Consider the following 27,122-nt stretch of genomic DNA (forward strand, 5'->3'; position numbering starts at 1 on the left):
TTAATAAGAGCAGGTGTGTCTACAATCAAAAAAATTATGATAGTGGCCATGAAAACACTACCAAAGTCATGTCTATCTATGATGGGTCTTCAAACTTGGCCCTTTTATGACTTGTGGACTTCAACTCCCAGAATTCCTCAGCCAGGCATGCTGGATGGTGGATGATTAGGGTTAGGGTTACATACATACATACATGCATACATACGTACATACATACATATGAGGGAGGGAAGGAGGGAGAGAGATGGGTGGATGGATGGATGGATGGATGGATGGATAGATAGATAGATAGACAGACAGACAGACAGATAATGTTTGTTTGTTTGTAAAATTTATTGGCTACCCATATTATCACAGGGTAAGATGGTGGATGGATGGATGGATGGACGGATGGACGGACGGACGGACAGACAGACTCTCTGCCATCAATATCTAGTTTGATGTGAGTCTATCCCAAGCACACATTGGTCTTTCATTGTATCACTGCTTCCTTCCTGGGTCCCTCATCAGCTCTCCAATCCTCCAGCACAACGAACTGTAGCTGGCCAGGTAGACTCTGGGAAGCTGCAGACCCCTTGAAGGGCTGTTGGCTTCCTGTCATCAAACAACAGTTCCTGCTTACTGCCTCTTCCAGAATGTCTTCCATACCCCTAAGGAAACTCATTGGAGTGGCTTCTTCAAAGGCGGAGGTGAGATGAGCAGAGACAAATGTTGCAATCACACCCCTGGAATAAACGCTGTTGCAACAGAATTCACTTTGCCTGATGCCGATTGTGATTCGTGGCTCCCTCTTTCATTGCCTTTGTGGGGGAGGGGGCTTCAAGTCAGAACTGACTCCTGGTGACCAGGTGAACAAATCCATGCAGTTTGCTACGGTGACATTTTCAAAGGGGTTTCTTCCTAGGGCAGGGGTAGGCCCCCTTGGCTCTTTGGACTTCAATTCCCAGAATTCCTGAGCCAACATGGCTCAGCTTGGAAACCGCTCCCTTTCCCCTCAGCATGGCTGGCTGAGGAATTCTGGGAGTTGAAGTCCACGAGTCTTAAAGTTGCCAAGTTTGAAGACCCCTGACCTAGAACAAGGGTAGGCCACCTTGGCTCTTTTATGACTTGTGAACTTCAACTCCCAGAATTCCTGAGCCAGCCATGCTGAGGGGAAAGGGAAATGTTTCCAAGCTGAGTCATGCTGACTCAGGAATTCTGGGAGTTGAAGTCCCTGAGTCATGAAGGGGCCATAGTTCCCCTATGCTGGCTCAGGAATTCTGGGAGTTGAGGTCCACGAGTCATGAAGGGGCCATAGTTCCCCCATGCTGGCTCAGGAATTCTGGGAGTTGAAGTCCACGAGTCATAAAAGAGCCAAGGTTGCCTACCCCTGTCCTAGGGCTACCAATTTGGAGCTGAAAAAATCTGGATGACCATTAGATGATAAAAATAATTATGGCTTTTCTGTACAATATCTCTCTGCTGGTCACCTAGAATTTTGCAGCCCAGATTTGATAGTACCGATAGAAGGGAATACGTATAGTTCAGGGTTGAACTGTGGGGTCCTTGGTGCTCTCTGAGCTTGGTTGTTTTCTTGCAGAAATTTCATGACCCAACTAGGTAACATCTTCAAGTGCTAGAAGGAGGTGGCATTTGCACTTTGTTTATAGACAAGTGCACTGATGATGTTACCTAGCTGGGTCATGAAATGTATGCAAGCAAACAACCAAACTCAGAGGGCACCAAGACCCCACACATTTGAGAGTCCTACTGTTCTTGTTCCTATTTTTCTATCTCCTAATTGAAACCACCTTTGATTTAAAGCGCTGCTCACTCCAAATCCAGTTTAAGGCTGAAATGGTATGTCTATGTGTGTGTATACACATATCACTACATGATATACCTCTATATCAGAAGGAAGAATAACCCAGCTGCTCAGTATTTTGTTTCAGTTTGTAAGTAAAAAATGTTTCTACCGTTTCTACCAGTTTTATTCTCTGTTTCACTCCCGCTCGTTTCCAATATGTTTTCATGAAGCCATCACAGACTATATACCGTATTTTCCAGCGTATAAGATGATTTTCTAAAGCATGCAAATCATCTCCGAAGTCGGGGGTCGTCTTATACGCCGAGTCGTCTTATACGCCGGAAAATACAGTATACCTTTTTGTAAGCATTTCTTAGAACACACAAATTCTTTTTTTTCTTTTTTTGTAGGCCAATTTGACCCGACATTCTTTAACAAGCAATTTTTCTCCATCACATAAAGGGGTGGTTTTTTTTTCATGCCTTATTGTGCACATTCTCTATAATTTGCATATTATTGGCCCCTTTTTAAATCAGAAAAAAAAGGCACCACAAAATTCAGAGAACCATGGGAGTTAAAAGCGTTTGGTTTGTATATTGATTCAAGAAGTGCAAGTTAAGTAAATTTGCACTGGAACTGGCCAAAAAACAAAAAAACTTCCCTCATTCCTGATGTTAAAGAATTTAGCCTAAATTCTTTAGGCTGAGAAGAGCAAGACTCAAAGAAAGACCAAAACTACAGACAGATCCAACTGGCAAACATGCTTTGCTTTTTAAAATTATATTCCTTTAAAACAAATACTCTTCAGATCTTGGATACAGTACTTTACTCCAGCCAAAGAGCAAAATGAATTTGTTTTCTACATAATCATGAATTTTGACAAGAAATTGGATCGCACTGTGATTACAACTAAATGTCCCAATCTTATAAAAAAGAATAATAATGTTAATAATGGCTGAAACACATTTTCTCTGTGTTATCTTGGCATATGAATACCAAAAAAAGGAGAAAAAAGACAAATAGTTGCATGAAGTGAATGCGTAAAACACACATTGTGTCCCAAGCTGGTATTTCTTATTCAGCAGTATTTAATGAAAAGCCTGTTATATTTAATTAAAGCAAAACTAGAAAACAGAAACCAAAGAATCAATCATTACGGTTGTTAGTGTTCATCTTGCTTTTTTTTCTTTCTGCATTTTTTTCCTAACAGAACAATATTTTAATATAGAAGAACATTTTTTTTCTTTATTGGAAAATATAATGCAGCTTACTAACTACTGCTGCCTTTTTTTAAAAAAAAACTATCCTTTTAACCTTCATCGTGTAAGGATGCATTAAAAGAAATGAGGACGAATGTTACGCTTACAATGTGACATATTGACTCTGGCAACTCTCTGAGATAAAAAAACGGAGGTGGGTTCACACAACACATATCACCAGATGAGTCTTACACCTAAGCAGATGCCTTTATTATGCAATGGGTGAAAAAAAATCCCATTAATTTAAATCTTTTATATTTATTTCCCAATTTCTCTATCCTTCATCAAGTATACAACTTTCCAAAGTTGTATACTTGGTAAAGGAAAAGCAGGAAGAAATAAATTAATAAATAGTTCATCAATACAATAATCAACTAATTCAAAAGTCCAATAAAACAGATAGTGACTACTTTTTCCAGAAATTGTCTAAACCCAATTTAAAAAAAAACCCAGCTATTGGGTGAATGCAGAGTTCATAGGATTACGCAGAGCCAGCAAATTGGTCAGTTCAGTCCCCTGCTTTAATTCCAGTATGGGGGAACCATGGAATTCCCAGTTGCTAGTGGACTACAGCTTTCATCATCTCAACCTAGCTAGACTGGAGATAATAGGAGAATTGTCGTCCTATGAGGACGGGTAGACTTCAACTTCCAGAATCCCCCAGCCAGCCATCTCTATACACCTTCAAGTTGCCAAGGTGACAAACACTGGCTTACGGGGATGTCCTGGTTCACCAAAGAAGACAAATGAAAGTCCCATCCACAACTACCAAGCCTCATTTTTATCCTAACTCAACACGTTGTGCAAGCTGCTCAAAAGCTATGCAATCCTTAAAGTCATAGATAGTTTTGAACCAAGCAGGTGTGCAGGGAGGCTTGTCTGCCATCTCTTAAACCAGAGATGGCTTTTCCTGGGAGAAGGCAGCTTGCTTTCAAATCCAAAATGTGGCATGATCGTTTCACATACCAGCTTCTCTTTCTATAGAGGAAAGGACTTTTCAAGCCGAGAAGCACAGCCGGAGTTTCAGCCATTCCCCAGAATTCTTGAACAAGTCCAAGCCATCTCAGAAGAGGGCCCCAAAGGATGATGGTCAAGATAACACCTCGTGGTGAGATGGGAGGCAAACAAATTTAATAAATAAATAACTGAAAGAGGAAAATGAATACTTGATGGTTCATTGTCAGGCACAAAGAATCAGGATCATTCATAAGGCTGCAGCCTAGCAGATTTAGTCAAGCCTGTACACAAGAATCTGGTCAACTAAGGCTCAACACTAAATTGGCACCAGAGAAAGGTCAATAGAATTCAGGAGAGATTGGACTTGTGGTCACGCAAGGATTCTAAACTGACGACGCCTTTAATTCCACCACCACCACCCCCAGCTCTGCCTGCTCTTCTCCTATATTTATTCCACCCAGGAGACTCCTTTCAAGAAGAATGCCCTATATTCCATGATTCTCTAAGACAGTGTTTCTCAACCTTGACCATTTTAAGGCATGTGGACTTCAACTCCCAGAATTCCACAGCCAGCATTGCTGGCTGTGGAATTCTGGGAGTTGAAGTCCACATGCCTTAAAATGGTCAAGGTTGAGAAACACTGCTCTAAGAATCTTGCCACTTGCTTCTTCAGAAATTCGGGAAGAATTTAGCCATAGGATCTGATTTTTTTTCTCACTGCTGTGAGTTGATCATCATGGATGCTAGAGCCAAACACGAGGAGCAGTTACATCAATGGCATTTATTTTAATGTTAATGAAATTTTAATGTGCTGTAACTGAAATCAAATCACATTTGATTTTCACCTGCTTTGCTCTGATCCAAATTTCTTTGAAGGTGCAGCCACTGGCATATTTCTCAAACACTCATCTCTGTCTCTCTGTCTGTCTCTGTCTCTCTTTCTTGCACCCACACACAAACACACCCACACATATACACAAAGACATATATACACACACATAAAGACATACACACAGAGAGACATACGCACACAACACACACATATCACCATTCCCACCACGAAGCAAAGAATTCAAATCTCAGAATAACATGACTGAAGGCACTTAATTCATTATTCTGTTAGAAATATTTAAATTTCCAAATATCCAGATCTTATCCAACTCAACATTTGGAGGCCACACAATTGAGGGGATCATTCCAGTTTTGAAAAGAGCCACAAAAAGCCCACCTGCCTGCCTGATCCTGTCTCCCTCTGCCATTCCCCTCTCTCCTGGAGAGATCTCATGCATTGACTGCTTCAGGCAGTGGGATCTCTCAGCCTTGGCTACTTTGCTATGTATGGACTTCAACTCCTAGAATTTCCTGGCCAGCATGACTGAGGAATTCTGGGAGTTAAAGTCCATGCTGACTGGGATCTTCTGGGAGTTGGTCTAGATTCCTGAGGTTGAGGAACACTGCCTGAAGGGATGTGCAGATTACCCCTTTGTGCTGTAAAGGCCTGCATTCTTAGCAGACATAAAAATTGGATTGTTAGAAAGCATGCATCTCAGTCAAGCAGACGCTGGCCTTGAAAGGTTGGAAAATGAGGGCAAATGAAAGATGTTGGCCTGCCTATCTGATCCCAGCTAAAGCTCCCCCATTTCTCAACTCCTCTCAGGATCAGAGACCTTTTAAGGTCCTCAGTCCTAGAGGAGATCAACCTTGACTGCTCTTTAGAAGGCCAGATCCTGAAGCTGAAACTCAAGTACTTTGGCCACCTAATGAGAAGGAAGGACTCACTGGAGAAGAGCCTGATGCTGGGAAAGATGGAGGGCAAGAGAAGAAGGGGACGACAGAGAATGAGATGGCTGGATGGAGTCACTGAAGCAGCAGGCGTGAGCTTAAAGGGACTCCAGAAGATGGTGGAGGACAGGAAGGCCTGGAGGAACGTTGTCCATGTGGTCGCGATGGGTCAGACACGACTTCGCAACTAACAACCACAACAATTTGCTTAATAACAGAGGCAGCTGATTAAATATAAACAAACCAGAATCTTCAAGAAAGACCATCCATAAGAGTAAATCCGTTTTACCCACTAAAGAGAAAGGGCGACGTGGCTGAGTTCATGTAATATGCTGAGTCAGATCCATGACTAAGATTAACTAATAGTAACCATAATTAGTTTTTCTGACCTGGGCAAATCCAGGTCATTTGGTTAGATCTTGTAGATCAAAACATTCGGTAGAACTACATTCAATGTAGTGTGGGAACATAGCATATCCTACTTCCTATCAGCTTCATCCCTGCCGATGCTTTGATCTAACAGAACTTTACAAAGTGCCTGGTGAGTTGTGATGAGTTGTATTTATGATATGGTTTCAAGCTCTAAAAATTCCCAGCTAACTGCATGTTTGATAAGCATCACAGTGGTTTCTTCCTGCTCTAGTTTACCATTGTTGATATTATCAGAGTCCATTAATCCCCTAAAGATCGTCAATCACAAATCACTCTTGATTTGCTTGGGCAAGCCACCTGAAAGATGTCATTTGGCTCACATGAAGCACAAAGGACACCCCACAATGCCACCTGACTTGTTTCAGGCGGCATTTTCAAATCTACACACCCATTGGGACTTCGTCTCCCAGAATTTCCTAGCCAGAATGGCCAATGCTGAGAATTCTGGGGATTGAAGTCCATGCATCTGGCTATTGCTAGCTGGGAAACTGGGAAAATTTAAGATAGGTGAAGTTCAGGTTTGTTTTCCAGAGCATAACAGCAGTTGGAAAGAGGGATATTCTCCCCTCTTCTGCCCCTGAGAGGCGGCTCCAGCAGAATTTCAAAGTCCTTCAAAGCTGCCAAACCTGTTTGACCAGGAATGCAGTATAAGCAGCATCTCCCAAAATGGACAGCAAGTCCAAAAATGCTAGAGAATTCCTGGCATTCTGACACATTGGCAATCAACAGGTGCAGAGATAAATGACATCTACATACCATTCAAAAGAGACCATCAAAAAGCTAGAAAGGGAACAAATATGACTAGAACACTTCCTTATTAGCAATCAATACCCAGATAAACAGATTGACACCAAGATTAACACTAGACCAACCATCAAGAAGCAAACGATAGAGAGAGAAGTTCCCTGTGGATGGGCTCCAGCACAAGTCCCAAAGCTTGGAAGACTAACTCTATGGTCTCAGTGACCAACTCAGATGAGCTCCCGCCACATTATCCTGGGTCACGCATATTTGCCTTCATTCGAAGCAAACAATATTCCAGTCGAGGAACTGCCAACCAAGCTAATCAACAGCCTAATCAAGGAACCGACAAGATCACTCCCACCAATATTGACAGGGTAAGCCACTAGAACACAAAATGAGAGCAAACTCTACTCTTACGAGCACTGATGATGTTATCTAGTTAGGTAATGAAATGTCTGCAAGAAAACAATCAGACTCAGAGAACCCCATTCCACTTTCTTGCAAAAGACTGAACCAAGCTGGAGAACACAAGGGTCAGGTTGCATTTTTTTAAAACCAGAGGTGTCCAACCTGGGGATTTTAAGACCTGTAGACTTCAACTCCCAGAATCCCTCAGCCAGCATGAAGTTGGAGTTGAAGTCCACAGGTCTTAAAGTACCCAAGGTTGGGATTTTCTACGCAACAATATTTGTGATCAAAAGTAACAAGTCTGGAATGTACCATTTAAAAAAAAACAAAGGCAATTTGAGCAGAGAGGTTAACATAATCCTCCCTTCATAATTATGCAAGCATTATACAACCCTCTTTGCATTTATAAAAAAACCCCGACTGCTGACGTGTGTAGCTTTTTTTTCATGGAACAATAGACCCGCTGAATCTTTCAACTGTGTCCCAAGAAGAGACACAGTCAAATAAAATGAGACAACACCGGGACTAAGAATTGTCTGAAGTACAAAGAGAATCTAAACTAAATCAACAAAGTCCTCAAAAATATAATAATTGCCCCAATTTTGCCGTAATGACATTTATTTGATGTACCCAAAGATTTCTGGAGTCTCAGATTGTGAATTTCCCTTCCCATTGTATCTCTTGATAAATTACTATTATTTATATTGTGATTGATTGCACAATCAGATGTTTAGACTGGATTTGCCATTTTAACCACTTATCAATCCTTCTCAAGGATCGGAGATAGGCAGTTGTTGTTTCATATTGATAAAAGTATGATCATGGCTTGTAAGCTATTCCAAATAAAGCTGCCTTTTGCGATTGACTAATGGTGGTTTTGTCAATGCCAATAGTGTTCAAGTGGTCCAGATGTTTTGCGAATGGATGAATATTTCTATTATTATTATTATTGATCATCACACAGTGAGCCAGATGTTCAGACTGGATTTGGCATTTTTGTCTACCTATCGAGTCCTCACCAAGGACCTTGGATAGGCAGATGTGGATGTTTGATGGTATTATAGATCTCGTCACAGGATGGAAGCAGTTCCTAGTAAGGCCGCCTTTTGCAATTGACTAATGGCGAATTTGTCAATGCCAATGGTGTTCAAGTGGTGCTCCAGTTGTTTTGGGATTGCACCCAAGGTGCTGATTACTATTAGTACTACCCTTGCTTTATTATTGTTGTTGTTGTTGATATTATTATTACTATTTCAAATTGTTTGTGCAATCACCTAATCTCCACATATAATAAAGCACCAAGAGAGCATTATGCATCCTTAGAAAAGAGGTGTAAGAATTTGCAAAGGGCAAGTTTTCTCCATTTTCCTATTTTTGTAACCAAATAAAAATAAAAAATTAGAAGTGAATATTGGGGAAGTGAGTCCTCCTTAGCCCGGCCACAAATTGCATTTGTAATGTAGCAGCAACAGACTTTCCCACAACCTTTTGTCTTTTACCTCTTCTGATTTGTAACTCCTGCCATCTCCAGCCAGTGGCTCCTTACAGAGCAGCCAACTCGTTACACTAATATCAAAGAAATAATGGAATGGACTCATTAAAGAAAGGACACCAAAGGAGTGGCAGAATGAAATGTGAATGACAAAATAATCTTGTAATGATTTTAAAGTAATTAAATTGAACTGTTGAATTGTCCCGTGGCGAGTTGTCCCAATTCAGATTAAGAATGTCACCGTTGGACTTCAAGAAGAAACAGCTTTAGTCCTTCTTCTGCCTAGTCTCTTTCTTTGCAATATTGTGCTGATAAAAGTGTGTATGAAGCAACATATGTAAAAAAAAAAAGGGGGGGGTCAGGGAGACAGTTGTAGTCACTATCTTGACCGTGTTGAATCTTCTGCCACAACGTCCCTGTTGTTGACACTTTATTTTGCAATGATTTTCCTCAAGCTGCTCATTGCCCAGTGGATGAAATCCAGACCTTAATTATGTGCTGGAGTCCTGACCTCTACCTGCCCACTTGAGCCACTGGATGTATGTTGTTTACTCCAGAGGAGAGGCTTGCAAGGCCACGCTGAGCTTGCCTGGGGTTTTCAAATGGCGAATCCCGGCTCTATACATTAGATTAGGAACTCGGAAAAGATCTAGGAAGAAAGTAATCCCCCTTCGCTATAGTTGCCTAAATCTCCACGCCCGACGTCTACATGGAGAGTCAAAAAAAAGTCAAAATGGCATCCATGGCCACAAGATCCATATCCATGAATTACAGACCAACACTCAAGCAGTCAGCAATGCCCCAATCAAGGAACTACCAGTTGAGACAAACAGTAAACATTCCCACCAACAATGACAGGGCAAGGCCCTGGTCTACAAACAGAGATTAAACCAGTAAAAGAGATTTTTTTGTAGCTCAGGGTTGAAATGAGGGTCTTTGATGCTCACTGAGCTTGCTAATTTTCTTGCAAATATTTCATTATCAAAACTAGGTAACATCGTCGTCATCCTCATCCCTCAGAGAGAAACTCCCATTTATAACACCGATGATGTTACCTAATTGGGTATCGAAACATCTGGAAGAAAACAAACAAACTCAGAGAGCATCAAGGTGACCCACAGATCCATATTTTTTTCCTTCCGTTCAATCCAGATAGTCCTCGACTTCCAACAGTTCATTTAGTGACTATTCGAAGTTAGAACGGCACTGGAAAAAAGCGACTTATGACCGTTTTTCACACTTACGACCATTGCAGCATCCCCACGGTCACATGATTTACATTCAGACGCTTGGCAACTGACTCGTACTTATGACGGCTGCGATGTCCCGGGGTCACATGATCCCCTTTTAGAGACCTTCCGACAACAAAGTCAATGGGAAAGCCGGATTCACTTAACACAGCGGTTCTCAACCTATGGGTCGCGACCCCATTTGGGGTCAATCGACCATTTCTCGGGGGTCGCCAAACAAGGCGATCCGCCATTTTTCCCCCTCAGGGGGCGCCGCCGCGCATGTGCGCCGCGCATGGGGCGGTGCCACGCATGCATGCCGTGCATGGGGCGGTGCCACGCATGCGTGCCGTGCATGGGGGTGGCGCCACGCATGCGCGCCGTGCATGGGTGCCGCCACGCATGCGCACAGCGCCGCGCATGGGGTGCCGCCGCGCATGCGCACAGCGCCACACATGCGCGGCACGTTTGTGTGACGGGGGTCGCCGTCACACAAACGTTGAGAACCACTGACTTAACAGCTGCGTTACTGATTTAACAACTGCAGTGGTTCACTTAACAAAGGTGGAAAGAAAAGTCATACAATGGGGCAAATCTCACTGAATGAATTTCTCATTTAGCAACATAAATTCTGGGCTCAGTTGAGGACTACTCATCGTGTCGGATTCTTGGAGATTGCCTGGACAAGCCCCTGCAGTTTTCAGGTTTTTCAGAAGCGGTTGGCGTTGCCTACTTCCTAGGGCTGAGAAAAAGTGACTGGCCCAAGGCCAGTCAGCTGCCTTTCTACCCAGGGCAGAACTAGAACTCTCAGTCTCCCAGCTTCCAGCCTGATGCCTTCACCGCTACATGTCAAAAAGAGTCAAGGCTTTGATCGTGTGGTTGAGGGGGGGGCAGCAACTTAATTTTCCTTTACCACCCTTTGCAGTCAGCCCTGGGCAGGGAGACTTCATCTCCTTTCATTGGGCTGCTGCTTTCCATGCAAGCTTCCAAATCTGGAAGATCAGCCACATGCTTAATTCGTCCCGCCCACGTATGAGTTATTTTTAAAACATCACGCAAAAGAGATAAACATTGTTTGTGTTGTTTTTTAAAAAACATGCTAATAGCTTCACAGTTGCATTCGGAATTGTCGATCCAGGACAACACCCCACACCCTCAGTAGGTACACCCATTCCTTCCCAACAGCCAGTCGTCTGGCAGCTATGCCAAAGCGGTTAAACGCGAGCTGATTGAGATGGTTAACCACCTATGGACGCCTTTCTTTTAGTGACATGGAAAACGAGTCCCTGCAGGAATCCCACTTCGATGGGAAGGCGGGAATGTTTTAAAAAATAATTCCACCCCATCTAAAGCAGCTCAAATCAAGGAAAAACAATTATATAATAAATCTTTCTGGCCAGATGTTCCGTTTTGTCCCATATTAGTACTGGTGTGGGTTTTTTTTTAGTCTCTGGGAAGAACATATGTTCCTTATTTTAATTTGGGGTGAGGACAGATCAACATTTTTAAAAGAAAAAGAAAACCTAGTGGTTTGAATGTTTTTAAAAGGTTGCTCTGCACAGAGGAAGGAAGATAGCACGGAACTCATTATATTCAGTGATTATTTCTGGAGAATGAATGTATATTTATTCAAGGAAGGAGGTGGAGCTCCTATGAAACAGACACTCAATCCCAAAACTAACACGGGTAGAATTTACATCAGATGGCTGTGGCTGCTGCCTCATCTCCCTTATTTTGGCTTCCACCAGCTTTAAGTCCACTTTCTTCCTGAGTGGGTGAAGTGTGGCCCATCACATCTGGAGAGAATTAGGAAGAGCAGGACAGGCCAAGGCTTTGCCGTGTTTCTTAACCTTAGGGACTTTAAGAGGCGTGGACTTCAACTTCAAAGCAGGCTGGGGAATTCTGGGAGTTGAAGTCCTTGCCTTTTAAAGTTCCCAAGGTTGGGAAGCACCGCTATAGAGCAGCATCCCCACCCTTTTTGGCACCAGGGACCAGTTTTGTGAAAGACAATTTTTCCATGGACCAGGGCGGTGGCGGGGGGGGGGGGGAGAGAGGAGTGTGCAACCTAGATCGCATGCCTGCACAATTTTGCTCGTCTGTCACTCACTTCCAGCTATGTGGGCCAGTTCCTAACAGTCCACAAGCCAGTACCGGTCTGCAGCCTAGAGGTTGGGGACCCCTACCATAGAAAATACAGTGGGGCTAACAGTGACCTACTGATGGGAGACAGCCTCTCACTGAATTCAATAGCCCTTAAATCCAGAAAAGAGAGCCAGTTTGGGATAGTAGTTAAGGGTATTAGATTAGAAACTGGGAGACTATGATTTCTAGTCTTGCCTTAGAGCAGTGGTTCTCAACCTGTGGGTCGGGACCCCATTTGGGGTCGAACGACCATTTCACGGGGGTCGCCAAACAATACAGTTTGCCATTTTGTTTTCCCCTTTTCCTTAGCTGTGCTACTCCCTTTTATTCTATTGGCTTTTGAAAGCCAATAGAATAGACTCTCTTGAATAGAGTCTAATTCTATTGGCTTTCAAAAGCCAATAGGAATTGTCCAGGCTGTCTCTGTCCTGCTGAGCCCGCCAAAAGTCCCATTCTGCAAACGGTGCTGCAAGTTGTCTGCAGTGAAGGCGAGCTATCTGGAAGTTTCCACCCCTCCCTGCTGAGCAACTACTAAAAATATAAGTAAAAGAGGGCCAGGGGTGGGAAGTGGGAGGCCGGCGGGCGCAGGCAGAGTTGCTGGCGCGTGTGGGGCCCGGCGGGTGCCTTACCAGCTGGTGGTCGCCCTGCGCTGTCGCTGTCCCTTGCCAGCTACGCCTCAGCCGGCGCAGGGGGCAGCACCACGCATGCGCGGCGCTCCCGGGCAGGGAAAGTCCTTGACTTACGACTGGTTGGGTAGTCCTCGACTTACGAGCGGTTGAGTATTCCTCCACTTACGACCAGTTGGGGGTCGCGGCATTAAAAAGGTTGAAAACCACTGCCTTAGAGCAGGAATTGATCTGGGTGACTTTAGGCCAGTCATTCTCTTTCTCTCAGCCCTTAGGAAGAAGGCAAGGACAAAAACCTGCCAACAAACAGACCTTGGGAAGCAGCTCTCTTTAACAGTGTTTCTCAATCTAGCGACTTTAAGATGTTGTGGATTTCCAACTCCCAGATTTCCCGAGCCCATTCCGTAAAACAAAGACTTGTAGCTTAAGCTTTAAAGCAGTGTTTCTCAACCTTGGCCATTTGAAGATATGTGGACTTCAACTCCCAGAATTCCCTAGCCAGCCATGCTGGCTGGGGAATTTTGGGAGTTCAAGTCCACACATCTTAAAATGGCCAAGGTTGAGAAACACTGCTTTAAAGCATCATTTGTAGACATGCTACTATAAATCAGGGATAGACAGTCTGAAAATTCCACCTGTTTGGGACCTCAGCTCCCATTGGCCCTAGTCAACACGACCAGCGATAGTGGATAATAGGACCTGTTGTTCATATTCCCTGCCCCTGCGATACATTAAATGGTACTACTAAAGATACTATCATATGAACAGCCATGGGTATTCAGAACAGGCCAAGATGATATCGTAAGCATTAGGATGTCATTCTGCAAGCCTTGTGATCTGCCTCTTTGCAATGAGGTCAGTGATGTATATTGTCAGGCCCTCCCCTCCTGCAGTTGCCCATGTCCATAACCATGAGCTAATCTACATTATGCTTACAGCAAGGGAGATCCTGAATCTGTGCTATTTTAAACTTGGGGTCATCATCTAAGGCCATCCTGGAGGTGAGGATGTCAATGAAGCATTGGAATCCAGGCGCCCCCAACTCAACCTGTTTACATAAGATTTAACTGGAGTCAGACTGCAGAGGAATCTATCAGGCTTTGATGTCATGATGAGTAAATGGTGTCTTGGACCATGCACAGTTTGTGCCTTTTTCCTCTCCTCTACCACCTAATTGTCAGCCACAGGAGCCCAACAAGGAGATAGACAGGGATGGAGAGCTTCTGAGACAGAGCTACTGTATCTGGAATAAAAAATTAGAGATAGGCCTTGGAAGGCCACTGTTATGCTATGTGGGACCTTAGGAGACTGCCCAAAGAGATGCTACCAAGGGAACAATCAGTTAAGGAGTCAAGGAGAGAAGCAACCTAGAACTAAGGAGGAATTTCCTGACAGTTAGAACAATTAACCAGTGGAACAACCTGCCTCCAGAAGCGGTGAATGCTCCATCCCTGGAAGTTTTTAAGAACAGACTGGACAGCCATTTGTCTGAAATGGTATAGGGTTTCCTGCCTGAGCAGCGGGTTGGACTTGATGACCTCCAAGGTCCCTTCCAACATTATTATTATTATGGCTCATCGCACAGTCAGCCAGATGTTCAGACTGGATTTGGCATTTTGTCTACCTATCGCAGCGGTTCTCAACCTATGGGTCGCGACCCCATTTGGGGTCAAACAACCATTTTACGGGGGTCGCCAAACAACGCGATCCGCCATTTTCCCCCCTCAGGGGGCGCCACCGCGCATGCGCGCCGCGCATGGGGGCGCCGCCGCGCATGCGTGGTGCATCCGTGTGACGGGGGTCGCCGTCACACAAACGTTGAGAAACACTGACCTATCGAGTCCTTACCCAGGACCTGGGATAGGCAGATGTGGATGTTTGATGGTATTACAGGTATCATCGCAGGATGGAAGCAGTTACTATTACTATTATTATTATTATTATTAGACAAGATAGCCCACAGCTAGTTAATGGGAGGGGTAAAGGTTTCAGAAGAGACCCCCCCCCAGCTTCTCAAGATGTAAAGGAGACAGTGGGAGAATTGTACTTTCATATTTGCAAGAGTCTGCCAACAAAGTGGAATTAGCTTATCTGGCTGTGACTTCTGTCTGGTTTGCCCCACGAAGCCAACAGCCACAAAGAAAACTTTTGTAGGGCAAATGTTATCTCCACGAGCGATAAGAAAAGCCAAAATGCAGGGCAGAGGTGTCCAGGTGAAGCAAAGGTGAGTTCCAAAAGTGAAGATGGTGGCTGCAACTGTGGGGCTGAAGCACTGATAAACGGGCAGGGCACCGTGCGTCTTAGTGGAGAAGGGCTGGGTGAGGAATTCTGGGAGCAGAAGTCCACATATCTTAACGTTGCCAAGATTGAGAAACATGGTGTTTAATGTGTTTGAAAGGAACAAACAAACAATCAAATTGGTATGAATTGTAACTTTCTTTTTGTTTTTATTTGACTCACTACCCAGAGCCATCTAGCTGTGGATGGACAGTCACCTGAAGACATAAAATCATTTTTTTAAAAAAATATGGTTAAATTCTATGCATTAGAGTGAACTTAACAACATCCCCCCCCACTCCCCATACCCGGTTGTTATTCGATTGAAAGGCTGAATGTTTCGGTTTTTGTTCACAGCAAAACAAAGAATCCAAAGCTGGCTCCTGGTGTACCCTGTTATAAAGGGCTCTAACCAATCAATCAGCCTGGGCTATGGTTGATTAATGTGGCAATTTAAGCTATTGAGGCTTGCAGGACCCAATCTGGGCAGCTGCCATTTCTCACTTTCTCATATAAACCAAGATTTTTGTACTTTTTTTTAAAGCAGGAATTTAATTTTTATTTAATTTCATATTTAATATTCACTCTTATTTGATGCAGTGCTACTTACAAACTCTCTCTCTCTCTCTCTCTCTCATACACACACGTTCCTATCTACACAGCAGCTATAGTATTTGTATTTGTGTAAAAGTAACAAAAAAATTGCCCACTATAGTGACAGCATATTATAAAACTCACTTAGAGACTTAAACATCAGCATTACTTTTTAAAAGACACTGAAGGGGACAAGAATGTTTGTTCCCTCCACAGCAGTGTTTCTCAACCTTGACAATTTTAAGGCATGTGGACTTCAACTCCCAGAATTCCACAGCCAGCAACGCTGGCTGTGGAATTCTGGGAGTTGAAGTCCACATGCCTTAAAATTGTCAAGGTTGAGAAACAATGCTCCACAGAGAAGCACAACTGGTGATTCCCTCATTGGAAATGGCCACAAAACTCTCTGAAAGCTGATACCAATTTTTTTTTTTAAGTGAGAAAAGGGAAAGATTAAATGCTAAGACTCTGCAGTGCCTCAGATGGTGATCCCCAAAGATGCTTTGGGAGTGTGAATGCAGCACTGTCTGCAACTCTTTAAAACAGCTGCATCTTTCTCCAGTCCTGCAACAGTCCCATCCTCAGCAGAAAAAACAGCAGCTGCAACTATATATTCATGTGCCAAAGGACTTTCCTGGAATCACATGTCAGGGGCTCCACTCAATAGAAAAATGAAAAGTAACAATAGTACCTACCACTGCCTTGAACTGCATGTAAATGAAATCTAGCTTTGATTTTCCCTTGGCACCGCCTTGACTTATTGATATGCGCTGCTGACTCACATCACTCAAATGCCAAATGTGATAATAGGGTAGGAGAGGAGAGAAGAGGATATAATAGGAGAGGGGAGGAGAGGAGAGGAGTTGGAAGGGACCTTGGAGGTCTTCTAGTCCAACCCCCTGCTCAAGCAGGAGACCTTACACCATTCTGGACAAATAGTTTTCCAAACTTTTCTTAAAAGCTTCTAGTGATGGAGCACCCACAACTTCTGGAAGCAAGCCGTTCCACTGGTTAATTATTCTTATTGTCAGGAAAACGGAACGCCATTGCATTCCACTAACCTCTGTGCATTTTTATCCATGATGCCCCATATAGGAATGTTGGCCTTGGATTTTACAAGAATATTTGGGGGAACCTAGAGAGGAAGAGGTGTTGTTTGCTTCCAGAGAGATTGAGCGACATTCCATTATTATCCCTACTGGTTGAGTTTCCTGAAAAGAGCAGACATCTCAGAGTAATTCTAGCATTAGGCTGAGGTTTTCTTGGAGTAGGAAGCTTCCACGTTGGCATGGCCACAGGGGGGAGGTCACATTCTTGTGAGACGTTCTTGGTGACCGGCAACTGGACCTTTTATTTCAGGAACTTTTAGGAATTCTGTGCAGCTTTAGAAAAGCAAACGCCCAGCCCAATTTGGGATAGTGGTTAGAACAGCGGTTCTCAACCTGTGTTGAGGGACCCCATTTGGGGTCGAACGACCATTTCACGGGGGTCGCCAAACAACGCAGTCCGCCATTTCCCCCCTCCTTTTCCTTAGCTGTGCTACTCCCTTTTATTCTATTGGCTTTTAAAAGCCAATAGAATAGACTCGAATAGACTTGAATAGAGTCTAATTCTATTGGCTTTCAAAAGCCAATAGGAATTGTCCAGGCTGTCTCTGCCCTGCTGAGCCCGCCAAAAATCCCATTCTGCAAACGGTGCTGCACCAGTTGAGTAGTCCTCGACTTACAACCGGTTGAGTAATCCTCGACTTACGACTGGTTGGGGGTCGCAGCATTAAAAAGGTTGAGAACTACTAGGTTAGAAGGTTGGGTGAAGAAAGACACGGTCAAGTCCATGCCCAAGGGTCTCCACTCACCCTATTTTACAAGATGGGGGGAGAAATTGAAGGGAGATTCGGTCCCATCTAAGCTGCTCTGAACAAGAAATAACGCACCTCCCCAAAAGAAATAACAGCGAAGCTTGTTGAGATTTACAAACTTCAGGTGCTCTGTTTCTTCCCCATTCCTTCCAGTTCCTTTTTTCCTCTCCTCCCTTCTCGTTCTGCCTGATTTTCTGGAAAGTATTCAGTGGGCTTTGCTCCCAGACAAATTATCTCCACATTACAAGAAAACAAATAACATTCACCCCAGCCTTAGAAAAATCGTAAATTTGATCTGACAGCTGAAAGGAAGCAACCGGATGCCACCCGAAAGCTGAGATGGCAGTGTCCATCATCCCTTGCCAAGTTAGCGCAGCGGGAAGTCTAGCCTAATGTTTTTGGGTGGCCCTGGACAGTGAAAATCCTGAAATAATTTTTAACTCATGAGTCAAGGACTCATCACAACTAGGTCCATACCTAGTCTGTAGTTACCTTTATTTAACTGTGGTTCTTTAATAAGCCTTTGTACCGCATTGAGATAATAATCATAATAATAATAATAATAATAATAATAATAGTCTGGATAGTGGATGTGGCAGTGCCTGGAGACAGCAGAATAGACGAGAAAGAACTGGAGAAGATAACAAAATACAAAGACCTACAAATAGAAATAGAAAGACTGTGGCAAAAGCAAGCAAGGGTAGTACCAATAGTCATAGGCTCCTTGGGTGCAATCCCAAAACAACTGGAGCACCACTTGAACACCATTGGCATTGACAAATTTGCTATTAGTCAATTGCAAAAGGCGGCCTTATTAGGAACTGCTTCCATCCTGCGACGAGATCTGTAATACCATCAAACATCCACATCTGCCTATCCCAGGTCCTGGGTAAGGACTCGATAGGTAGACAAAATGCCAAATCCAGTCTGAACATCTGGCTGACTGTGCGATGATCCATAATAATAATAAAGTTGGAAGGGACCTTGGAGGTCATCTAGTCCAACCCCCTGCTGAGGCAGGAAACCCTATACCATTTCAGACAAGTGGCTGTCCAGTCTCTTCTTAAAAACTTCCAGTGTTGGAGCATTCACTGCTTCTGGAGGCAGGTTGTTCCACTGGTTAATTGTTCTGACTGTCAGGAAGTTTCTCTTTAGTTCCAGATTGCTTCTCTCCTTGCTTAGTTTCCATCCGCTACTTCTTGTCCTGCCTTTAGGCGCTTTGGAGAATAGCTTGACTCCCTCTTCTTTGGGGCAGCCCCTGAGATACTAGAAGACTGCTATCCTGTCCCCCCTCGTCCTTCTCTTTGTTAAACTAGACACGCCCAATTCCAGCAACCATTCCTTATATGCTTTAGCCTCCAGTCCCCTGATCATCTTTGTTGCTCTTCTCTGTACTCTTTCTAGAGTCTCAACATCTTTTTTACATCGCGGTGACCACGATTTACAACCCAAATGGTTAGTTTTACACAACATGCTAAACTCAAACCAAGATCAGTTATGCTTAATATGGGTGCAGGAACTCAGCCTTCGATTTTCAGGGGCTCCACTTCCAAAGAGACCAGACAAAATGGAGTTTTGGCTTCCTGCAAATCCTCTTGGCTAAAGCAGGGAGGCCAAGATAAAGTTCCTGAAAGTATCAGCAGGTTCCTAGAACTGATACCAGCTTCCTATTCTGGCAAGGATGCTGGGCCGAGCTGTGCCAATTCACATCTAGGTTTCTCCAAAATCAGTATGCAGAGAGGGAAGAAATACAAAGCTAAGAGAGATCAGGACTCAGAAGCTGGCTTTCTCTTTTATGAACCCTTCAGACTTTCGGATTCCAGACTGAAGCTGGTTCCCACACCAAATGCTCCAAGCCATGGACGTTCCCTTACCTTTCTTGATCACCGACTGGTCCAAAAGGTTCATACTGGCCTCATCCACCGCCTGCAAGAACAACGGGCATAGATAATTGCTCAGCTCCACCACACTTGGAGTTCTGGTGAGGATTATGAGATTAATCCATCCGAAGGGCTTTTCGCCCTCCAGACATTTCAAATGCAGCTAAAAGTGAAAGTAATGCAGGGCTGGTTACGGGAGATCGCTTTAGCCTATATATCTTCAAAGCTGGGGCTTCTAAAGAGGGTTTCTTAGAAGAAAAGGAAAGTTTTTTTAAAAAAATAATAATAACATACCCAACTTCTTCAAATCTGGGGCTTCTTTACAGAGGGCTTCCCCCCCCCCAAAGAGTGAAAAATGGCCCCTTCCATTTCTCAAGCAACTACCAAATAATCTGGCACTGCACAATGGGTATTTTGAGGGGGAAGAGAGAGTCATATAAGTCAGTGACTGAATTGACCCATTCTCTGATTTCAGCTGAAACATCAACTAAACCAAACGGCTGAAAAAGAGAGAGAGAGAGAGAGACAGAGACAGACAGACAGAGAGAGACAGAGAGAGACAGACAGACAGATAGACAGAGACAGAGAGAGGGGGGAGAGAGACAGAGAGAGAGGGGGAGAGAGAGAGAGGGACAGAGACAGAGAGAGAGAGACAGGCAGACAGAGAGAGAAAGAGACAGAGAGAGAGAGAAACAGAAAGAGAGACAGAGAGAGAGAAAGAGAGAGAGGGAGAGAGACACACACACACAGAGAGAGACAGGCAGACAGAGACAGACAGAGAGAGAGAGAGACAGACAGAGACAGAGACACAGAGAGAGACAGACAGAGACAGAGACAGAGACAGACAGAGACGGAAAGAGAGAGAGAGACAGAGAGAGAGAGAGAGAGAGATTATTTTTTAAATTCTCCTGTTTCTTTAACTGACTTGTTCAATCCAACCTATATTTTCTAGAAAAGCGCAAGAGACAATTTGGCCTCTTCTAATTGTTTCTACAAACAACAAACAAACATCCAGGGCTTCTGAGGGGAAATAAAGCCCTTGGGAGATTTCAAAATTGCTCCTTAAAGCTACCAGGCATAATTCAACTAAAGGCATTTTTAAAAGCTCCCTTCATTCCCCACTGGAAAAGATCCCTCCATCTGTTTAACCACAGCACCGAAGTCACCGGGAACCCGTCTTGCAATTTCGCCGTTTAAGGAATAGAGGAAGTCCCACCGATTGAAAGAGGATTTAGTCCCCCCCAAATGCCCACAGACTTTGCCAAAGTAGGTTAGTAATTTTTAAGGCGTGTTAGTCGCGGGGGGGGGGGGAGAGAGAGAGATCCCAATACTCTAATTGTATGAAGCATGGGCGGAAAAAAGTCTATACGGTTGTTGTTGTTTTGGGTGGGGGGATGAATTCCTCAACAAGTTTCACTTTCTAGATTTATTTTATTTTTTTAAAAAATCTAGCTCCGTTCCTGGAATTAGTGTAGGATTTTTTTTTTTTTAAACCACGGTCACAGATTACAGGCAGAATTTATTCTTGGTAGAATTACACGTTGTGCATTAAAAGTTGGGCTTAGTTTGCTGCAGAAAACGTACCGCAACGGGAAGTTTTGCCTTCCCCCCTCCTCTGACCCGCTTTCCTAGCCAGCTTCTTCTTCTTTTTTTTTAGCTTTCTCACGTGCACCCGTCGTTTTTTGTTTTATTTTTCCAAAACGGAATATTTTTCTTAAACGGACCGATTGCTTTTTCATTTGAATAAATATTATTCCTTGCAACCAGCCATATTTTCAAGTAAAATTTGTTTCGCCTTTGGGGAATTTGTTCCAGGGAGCCGGTAGGAGAGGAGAGAATAGAGCAGCTGCTCAGAAAATGCAAAGGCAACTGCAAACCAACGTTAGACGTAGCAGCTTATTTGCTAGAAGAGATTTATGAGTTTTATTGCCCAGAAGGGCTTCGGGTCTATCAACAGAACAAAGTGCGTTGCTGTCACGTCTGCTCTTGTTTGGAAGGGGGAGAGAATCCAGGATGGAGAGGCTTATTCGGAGTAGCCGAATAAAACCCTAAAATTGCAGGGACGGGATCGGGCCGAGGAAGAGAAAGATTTAAAGGGAGGACAGATGGAAAGTCTTTCTCGATTTTAGACAAGTACATTCGAAATCACAGAAGACTATAACTCTGTTATTATAGAAATCGTAAAACACGGAATAGATTATATAATTATCTATTCATCTATCAATGGATAGATAGATCTATGGATGGAAAGAGAGAGAAGTGAGAAAAAGAAAGAGAGAGAGAGAGAGAGAGAGAGAGAGAGAGAGAGAGAGAGAGAGAGAGAGAGAGAGATTGATTTTAAAAATGCCAAGCAATAAAAACTATACAAACTTACACAATCAATGGATAGATAGATCTATGGATGGAAAGAGAGAGAAATGAGAAAGAGAAAGAAAAGAGAGAAAGAAAGAAAGAAAGACAGAAAGAAAGAAAGAAAGATTTTAAAAATGCCAGGCAATAAAAACTATACAAACTTACACAATCAATGGATAGATAGATCTATGGATGGAAAGAGAGAGAAATGAGAAAGAGAAAGAAAAGAGAGAGAGAGAAAGAAAGAAAGATTTTAAAAATGCCAGGCAATAAAAACTATACAAACTTACACAATCAATGGATAGATAGATCTATGGATGGAAAGAGAGAGAAATGATAAAAAGAAAGAAAGAGAAAGAAAGAAAGAAAGATTTTAAAAATGCCAAGCAATAAAAACTATACAAACTTACACAATCCCTGCCCCAAGAAGCAAGCCCCACAGGGAATAATGGGAGTTTATTTAGGATCAGAAACAATTTAAATACAATTTAACGCAGGGTGATCCCCAACTCCCACTGAGTTAAATAGAAATAGGACCGCGGCTTTTATTTTTAAAACAAAACAAAGCAGGAAGCTGACTTCGTGGGGATGGGGTCGCGCATCAGCCTGTTAAAATCTCATGGAGTTCAGCGAGAGAGGGATCTTGTATTTATTCTGCTCTTGACTAAAACTTTCCGCTGAGGTCCATTGAACTGAAAACGTCTCGGACTTTTGGCGGGAGTCTGTCTGCTCCTTCGAAACAGTCGCCTCCCCAGAGAAGCGGGCCACAGAAGCACCCACTCCCCTTGCTTTGCCCCTCCGCGCTCCCACAATGTCGGGCTACAATCGCCACTCCCCGTAAGGGGGGAAAATACGTATTTATGCATCGCAACCCAGTTTGTCGTCGCTGCGGAACGCCGCTTAATCGGACAGAAAGGAACACCCCCTCGGAAAGTGTGGGGGGGGTACGATTTACACGGGAGTAAACATGGGGAAATCGAAGAGAATAAAGGATTAATTCAAAGGCATCGGCTTTGGCCCAGGCTTGCGTTCTCGGGTCAAGAAAGCCAAATAATATTTGAAGCCACGGTTAGCTCAAGCAGGGCCTGGTAGTTCGTTCCGCGGTCAAACTCTCAATTGCTTTGAAGTGCGGAAAGCCGAAAGCTTTCCTGGATCGGGGCTCCTTCCCGCCGCTTCTGATTTCCTGGAAACTGGCGCGTTTTAAGGTTCTCGTTTGCACGAGAAGGGAAAGGGCCGATTTGGAACCGAGATCAAGAGAGAAGAGAGAAGAGAGAGAGAGAGAAAGAAAGAAAGAAAGAAAGAAAGAAAGAAAGAAAGAAAGAAAGAAAGAAAGAAAGAAGAAGAAGAAGAGGAGGAGGGGGCGAGGGAGAGAAAGAGAAAGAGAGAGAGAGAAAAGAAGAAGAAGAAGAAGAAGAAGAAGAGGGAGAGAGAGAGAGAGAAAAGAAGAAGAAGAAGAAGAAGAAGAAGAAGAAGAAGAAGAAGAAGAAGAAGAAGAAGAAGAAGAAGAAGAAGAAGAAGAAGAAGAAGAGAAGAAGAAGAAGAAGAGGAGGAAGAGGGAGGGAGGGATTGAGGGGGGGCGTGGGGGAGAGGAGAAGCAGAGGCGCTGGGGAAGAAAGCGGAAAAAAGGAAAAGACAAACAAGAAAAAAGTGCGCCGCGCACCGCCATCCTGACAACCTTGTCCCCTCGGGAGTCAGCTTCGCCGGCTTTGAAGCAAACTTTTCTTTTTCATCCCAGAAACAGGCGTGCCAAATTAGCCCCCCCCCGCAGCCCCCCCCAACTCACGCCAGCTTATTCAGCCCCGCTTTAGCCTCTCTTAATTCTGTTTGCGCGGTGGAAAGAAGCAGATGGAACTTGGACGAGTGGCTGGATCCCGGAAAGCCTCGCTTTGTGGGGGGGGGGGGAAGCGTCGCGACCGAATGGTTAAGGGGCTCTCGGGGAGTTTATTCTAGCTCTGGCGCCCTCGCCTTTGAAGACGGAAAGGGCGCCTTTTCAGGAACGGCGGGCGCTGCGCTCGCCTACTTGTGGCGGAGTGGGAGCGCACGGCAGGACCCCCCAAGGAATCCTCAACTGACCCTCCAGGAAAATGTCCCGGGAATTCTTTCTGGGGGAATAAACAGACCCGGAGAGATCTTTTTAAAAGGAACCGTCGAAGAGCCCCCAGCGTTCTCTCTCTCCCCCCCCAAACCTCCCCGTTTTCCTCTTCCAGTCCGCCGCCTTTGGCGAGGCCGGAGGCGCGGGCCGGTACCTGGATGTCCTCGAGGCTGGGGTGAGCCAGAGCGTGGAGTCCCAGCGGCCCGTCGGCCAAGGCGTGCGCTCCGTCGGCCAAGCCGTGGAGCAAGCGCGGCATGCCCGGGTAGTCCCTGCGCGGATCCAGGCCGAGGGCGCGGTGCGTCTGCGAGAGGAGGCCCGCCGCGGCCGCTGCAGCCGCCGCCGCCGCTTCTTCGTGGCGCGCCCGCTGCGAGGGCCAGCCGCTCTGCTGCTGCTGGTGGAGGGGGTTGAGGCCTCCGTAGGGGTCCCCCAGGTGCGGGTAGGCGCTCTCCTGGCTCTGCGCGTAGGGCAGCGGCGGCTGCGGGTAAGGCGGCGGGAAGTAGGGCGGCTGGAAGTCCGAGGCCGGCGTGTGGCACAGCGGCGGAGCCGAGGAGTAGGCCGCCGCCTGGTTGAGGGACGACAGCTGGGGGAGGCGGCCGCCGGCGGAGCCCCCGTTCAGCCCATCCGAGCGGTCCTGGTGGGGGACATCAAAGGGAGGGAAAGGTCACCACGCAGCCACCCGCGCTCCCGCGCCGGCTTTCCCTGGCTCCAAGCAGCGCGCGTCGCCAGGGCTGCCGGGGCCTGCGACGGCTCCCCGAGGCCCCGGCTCGCAACACCTGAGCCTCGAGGCAAGGCGCAGCCGCCTCCTCTGCCTAGCCGAGCCCCGCTCCTCGCCTTCTCCCCCGGGCAAGCAAGCCAGCAAGCCAGGCGGAGAGCGCAGCGCGCTTCGGGGCTTGGCGCGGCCCAGCCTTCCTCGGGGCGAGCCTTTCGCTTTCTGCCCCGTTCGCCCGTCTACCCTGGGGCCGGAGCAGGCAAACTCTGCCGCTGAGAAGGAGCCGAGGCGCACCCGAGCAAAACAAAACAAGGCGCCGTTTGGGGTCCCGCCTTGCCCGCCTTGTCGCGCTTTGGGGACCCCGTCTGGGGTCGTCCTCTCCCCCTTCTTCGTCCTGCCTTCAGGAAGGGAGGCCGGCCGAGACCCGCAGGCAGGAGCCCCTTGCCCCACGCCCGGACCCAGCCCGGGTTTTGCGAATAAGACCGGCGGGAGGGGTCCCTGCCTTTGCGCTCAGCCTCCGTGCGTGGCGAATAATCCGAATTACCCTGCCGGAGTTTCTTTCGTTTCTTCGGCCCCCTTTACCTCCCCCCCCCACCTTCCACTTTTGCAATGATTCTCTGCGCTCCCTTCCTTCCCGTCCTGGAGCGGGGGGGGGGCACCTGAACCATCACGGTTACCGGGATCCGACATCTGGGACATATTAAAAGACGGAGCCCCTCGGAACCCGGAGCTCTAAGGGGGCTCTCGAAGTTGCTTTTCGAAGGATCCCTCCCGGGAGAGAAAAACCTCATGTTCCTCTTCCCCCCCCCCCGCTCTTCCTTAGAAACGCGTCCCCGCACACCCCACCGAGGAAGCCCCCAAAGCTAACTCACCATCGCGGAGTACGTGTGCACCAACATCTGCGCGGTAGGCCAGCCCCCAGGTGGTTTTAGGGAAATGCCTCCAGACGGGGGTCGAGAGGGAAAGACGCTGGAGGCAACCCCGACAGCTACCGGAACCTGCGCCCCGTTCCACCCCCCCCCCCAAGAAAAGTATCCGTTAAAGGCGAGCGACGAGCGACGGCGCGTTCGTGGAGGGTTCTTCCAGCGCGTAAACCAGCCGAGCTGTGGGCAGCGAGAGCGGCTCCTCCTTCTCCAAAATCCCCCCCCCCGACCTTTCCCCCTTTGAAGCCTGCGCTTGGCTCCCACCTCTTCCTCCCTCTGAACTCAATACAACTCCATGGACTCCAGTTATAGAGGCGGGGGCGCGCGCCGAGCGTCGGGAGCGCGCCTTAAAGAGACAGACAGCGCTCCGGGGGTGGACTTCAAAGCGAAAGCGCCACTGCGCGTGCCTTGTGTGTGTGTGCGTGTGTGTGTGTCAAGGGGGGGAGAGAGGGCGGAAGAGCACTCCCACTCCGCTGCCACGCGCGCCGGATTAGTCTCCAGAGGGCCCCCCGAGGTGTGTGACGCCTGCAGACCCCCACGATCCGCTCCGAAAGCAATCCGGAGAGAAAGGGGCCGACGGCCCGGTCCTCCCCCCCCCCTTCCCGCACTTTCCCCTCTGAGCGCGGCGCGGCGGGAGGCTACGCTTATTTATTTGCAATTGATTTGGGAAGCCGTGATTTAACGCGCGGGATCCGAGGAGAGGTGCTGCAAAGAGGAAGGGCCGCCGACCGCTGCGGCCTTCTCTCCGGTAGACCCACGCTGGGCTCCCAGCTGCAGCTTTCGGACCCGGTGGGGAAGCCTTGACTACGCGCTAAAACAAGAACAATTTGGAGATCGGCTTTGGCTATAAATCACCGCTGCGGAGAATTGCCCGCAGCTTCCGAAGAAGAAGAAGAAGAAGAAGAAGAAGAAGAAGAAGAAGAAGAAGAAGAAGAAGAAGAAGAAGAAGAAGAAGAAGAAGAAGAAGAAGAAGAAGAAGGAAGAAGAAGAAGAAGAAGAAGAAGGAAGAAGAAGAAGAAGAAGAAGAAGAAGAAGAAGAAGAAGAAGAAGAAGAAGAAGAAGAAGAAGAAGAAGAAGAAGAAGAAGAAGAAGAAGAAGGTGGTCAAGGAACAAGCTCTCCTGCCTCCCCCGCATTTAGGGGGCGCGTTTCTTCCTCCTTTATACCCTACGCCCCTCCGATTTCCCCTCCCCGGCCGAGCCCCCCCACCTCGCTTCGCTCTGGCAGGGCGAGAACGTGGCCTTTCCAAACGGGGACGGCTCCTTTTCCAGGGACCTGAAAAGTACCTGGATTGCTGGCCACTTTCCTTCGATTTGACAGCGCGTTAATTCCCCCGCGCCCTCCTCTCCCCCCCCCCCGCGCCCCACCGCCCCCCCTTCTTTTGCCAGTCACCCAGGCATCGCTAGGAAGGACAAAACACCTTTCCGTCTGCGCCTGTTTCTCAGTTTCTCAATTATTTCGCCGCCGAGAAAAGAAACGTCCCCCTTTTTCCTGCAGATCCCGCTGGGTTCGTATCCGGGAAGCGCGTCCCGCCTTGGGAAGCAGCCTTCGGCAGGTAGATCCCGAAGTTTGGCCGTGGGAT

At 46.3% G+C, this 27,122-nt stretch overlaps 1 protein-coding gene across 1 annotated transcript in view; it reads right to left on the minus strand.

Annotated features, from left to right (window-relative positions):
• Window positions 1-25,621, minus strand: part of TFAP2E (transcription factor AP-2 epsilon) — a 66,454-nt gene extending 40,833 nt beyond the window's left edge. The window contains exons 1-3 of the mRNA XM_039363042.1: window positions 25,492-25,621; window positions 24,065-24,541; window positions 19,461-19,512 (exon numbers count right to left, since the gene is read on the minus strand). Of these exons, the coding sequence (XP_039218976.1) occupies window positions 19,461-19,512; window positions 24,065-24,541; window positions 25,492-25,518 (556 nt within the window). The 5' untranslated portion in view covers window positions 25,519-25,621. The remainder of the gene's footprint in view (window positions 1-19,460; window positions 19,513-24,064; window positions 24,542-25,491) is intronic.
• Window positions 25,622-27,122: the final 1,501 nt, after the last annotated feature.

This window comes from Crotalus tigris, unplaced genomic scaffold, assembly GCF_016545835.1.
Source record: "Crotalus tigris isolate CLP2741 ecotype Arizona unplaced genomic scaffold, ASM1654583v1 scf7180000019504.1669754, whole genome shotgun sequence".
Taxonomy (NCBI): Eukaryota; Metazoa; Chordata; class Lepidosauria; order Squamata; family Viperidae; genus Crotalus; species Crotalus tigris.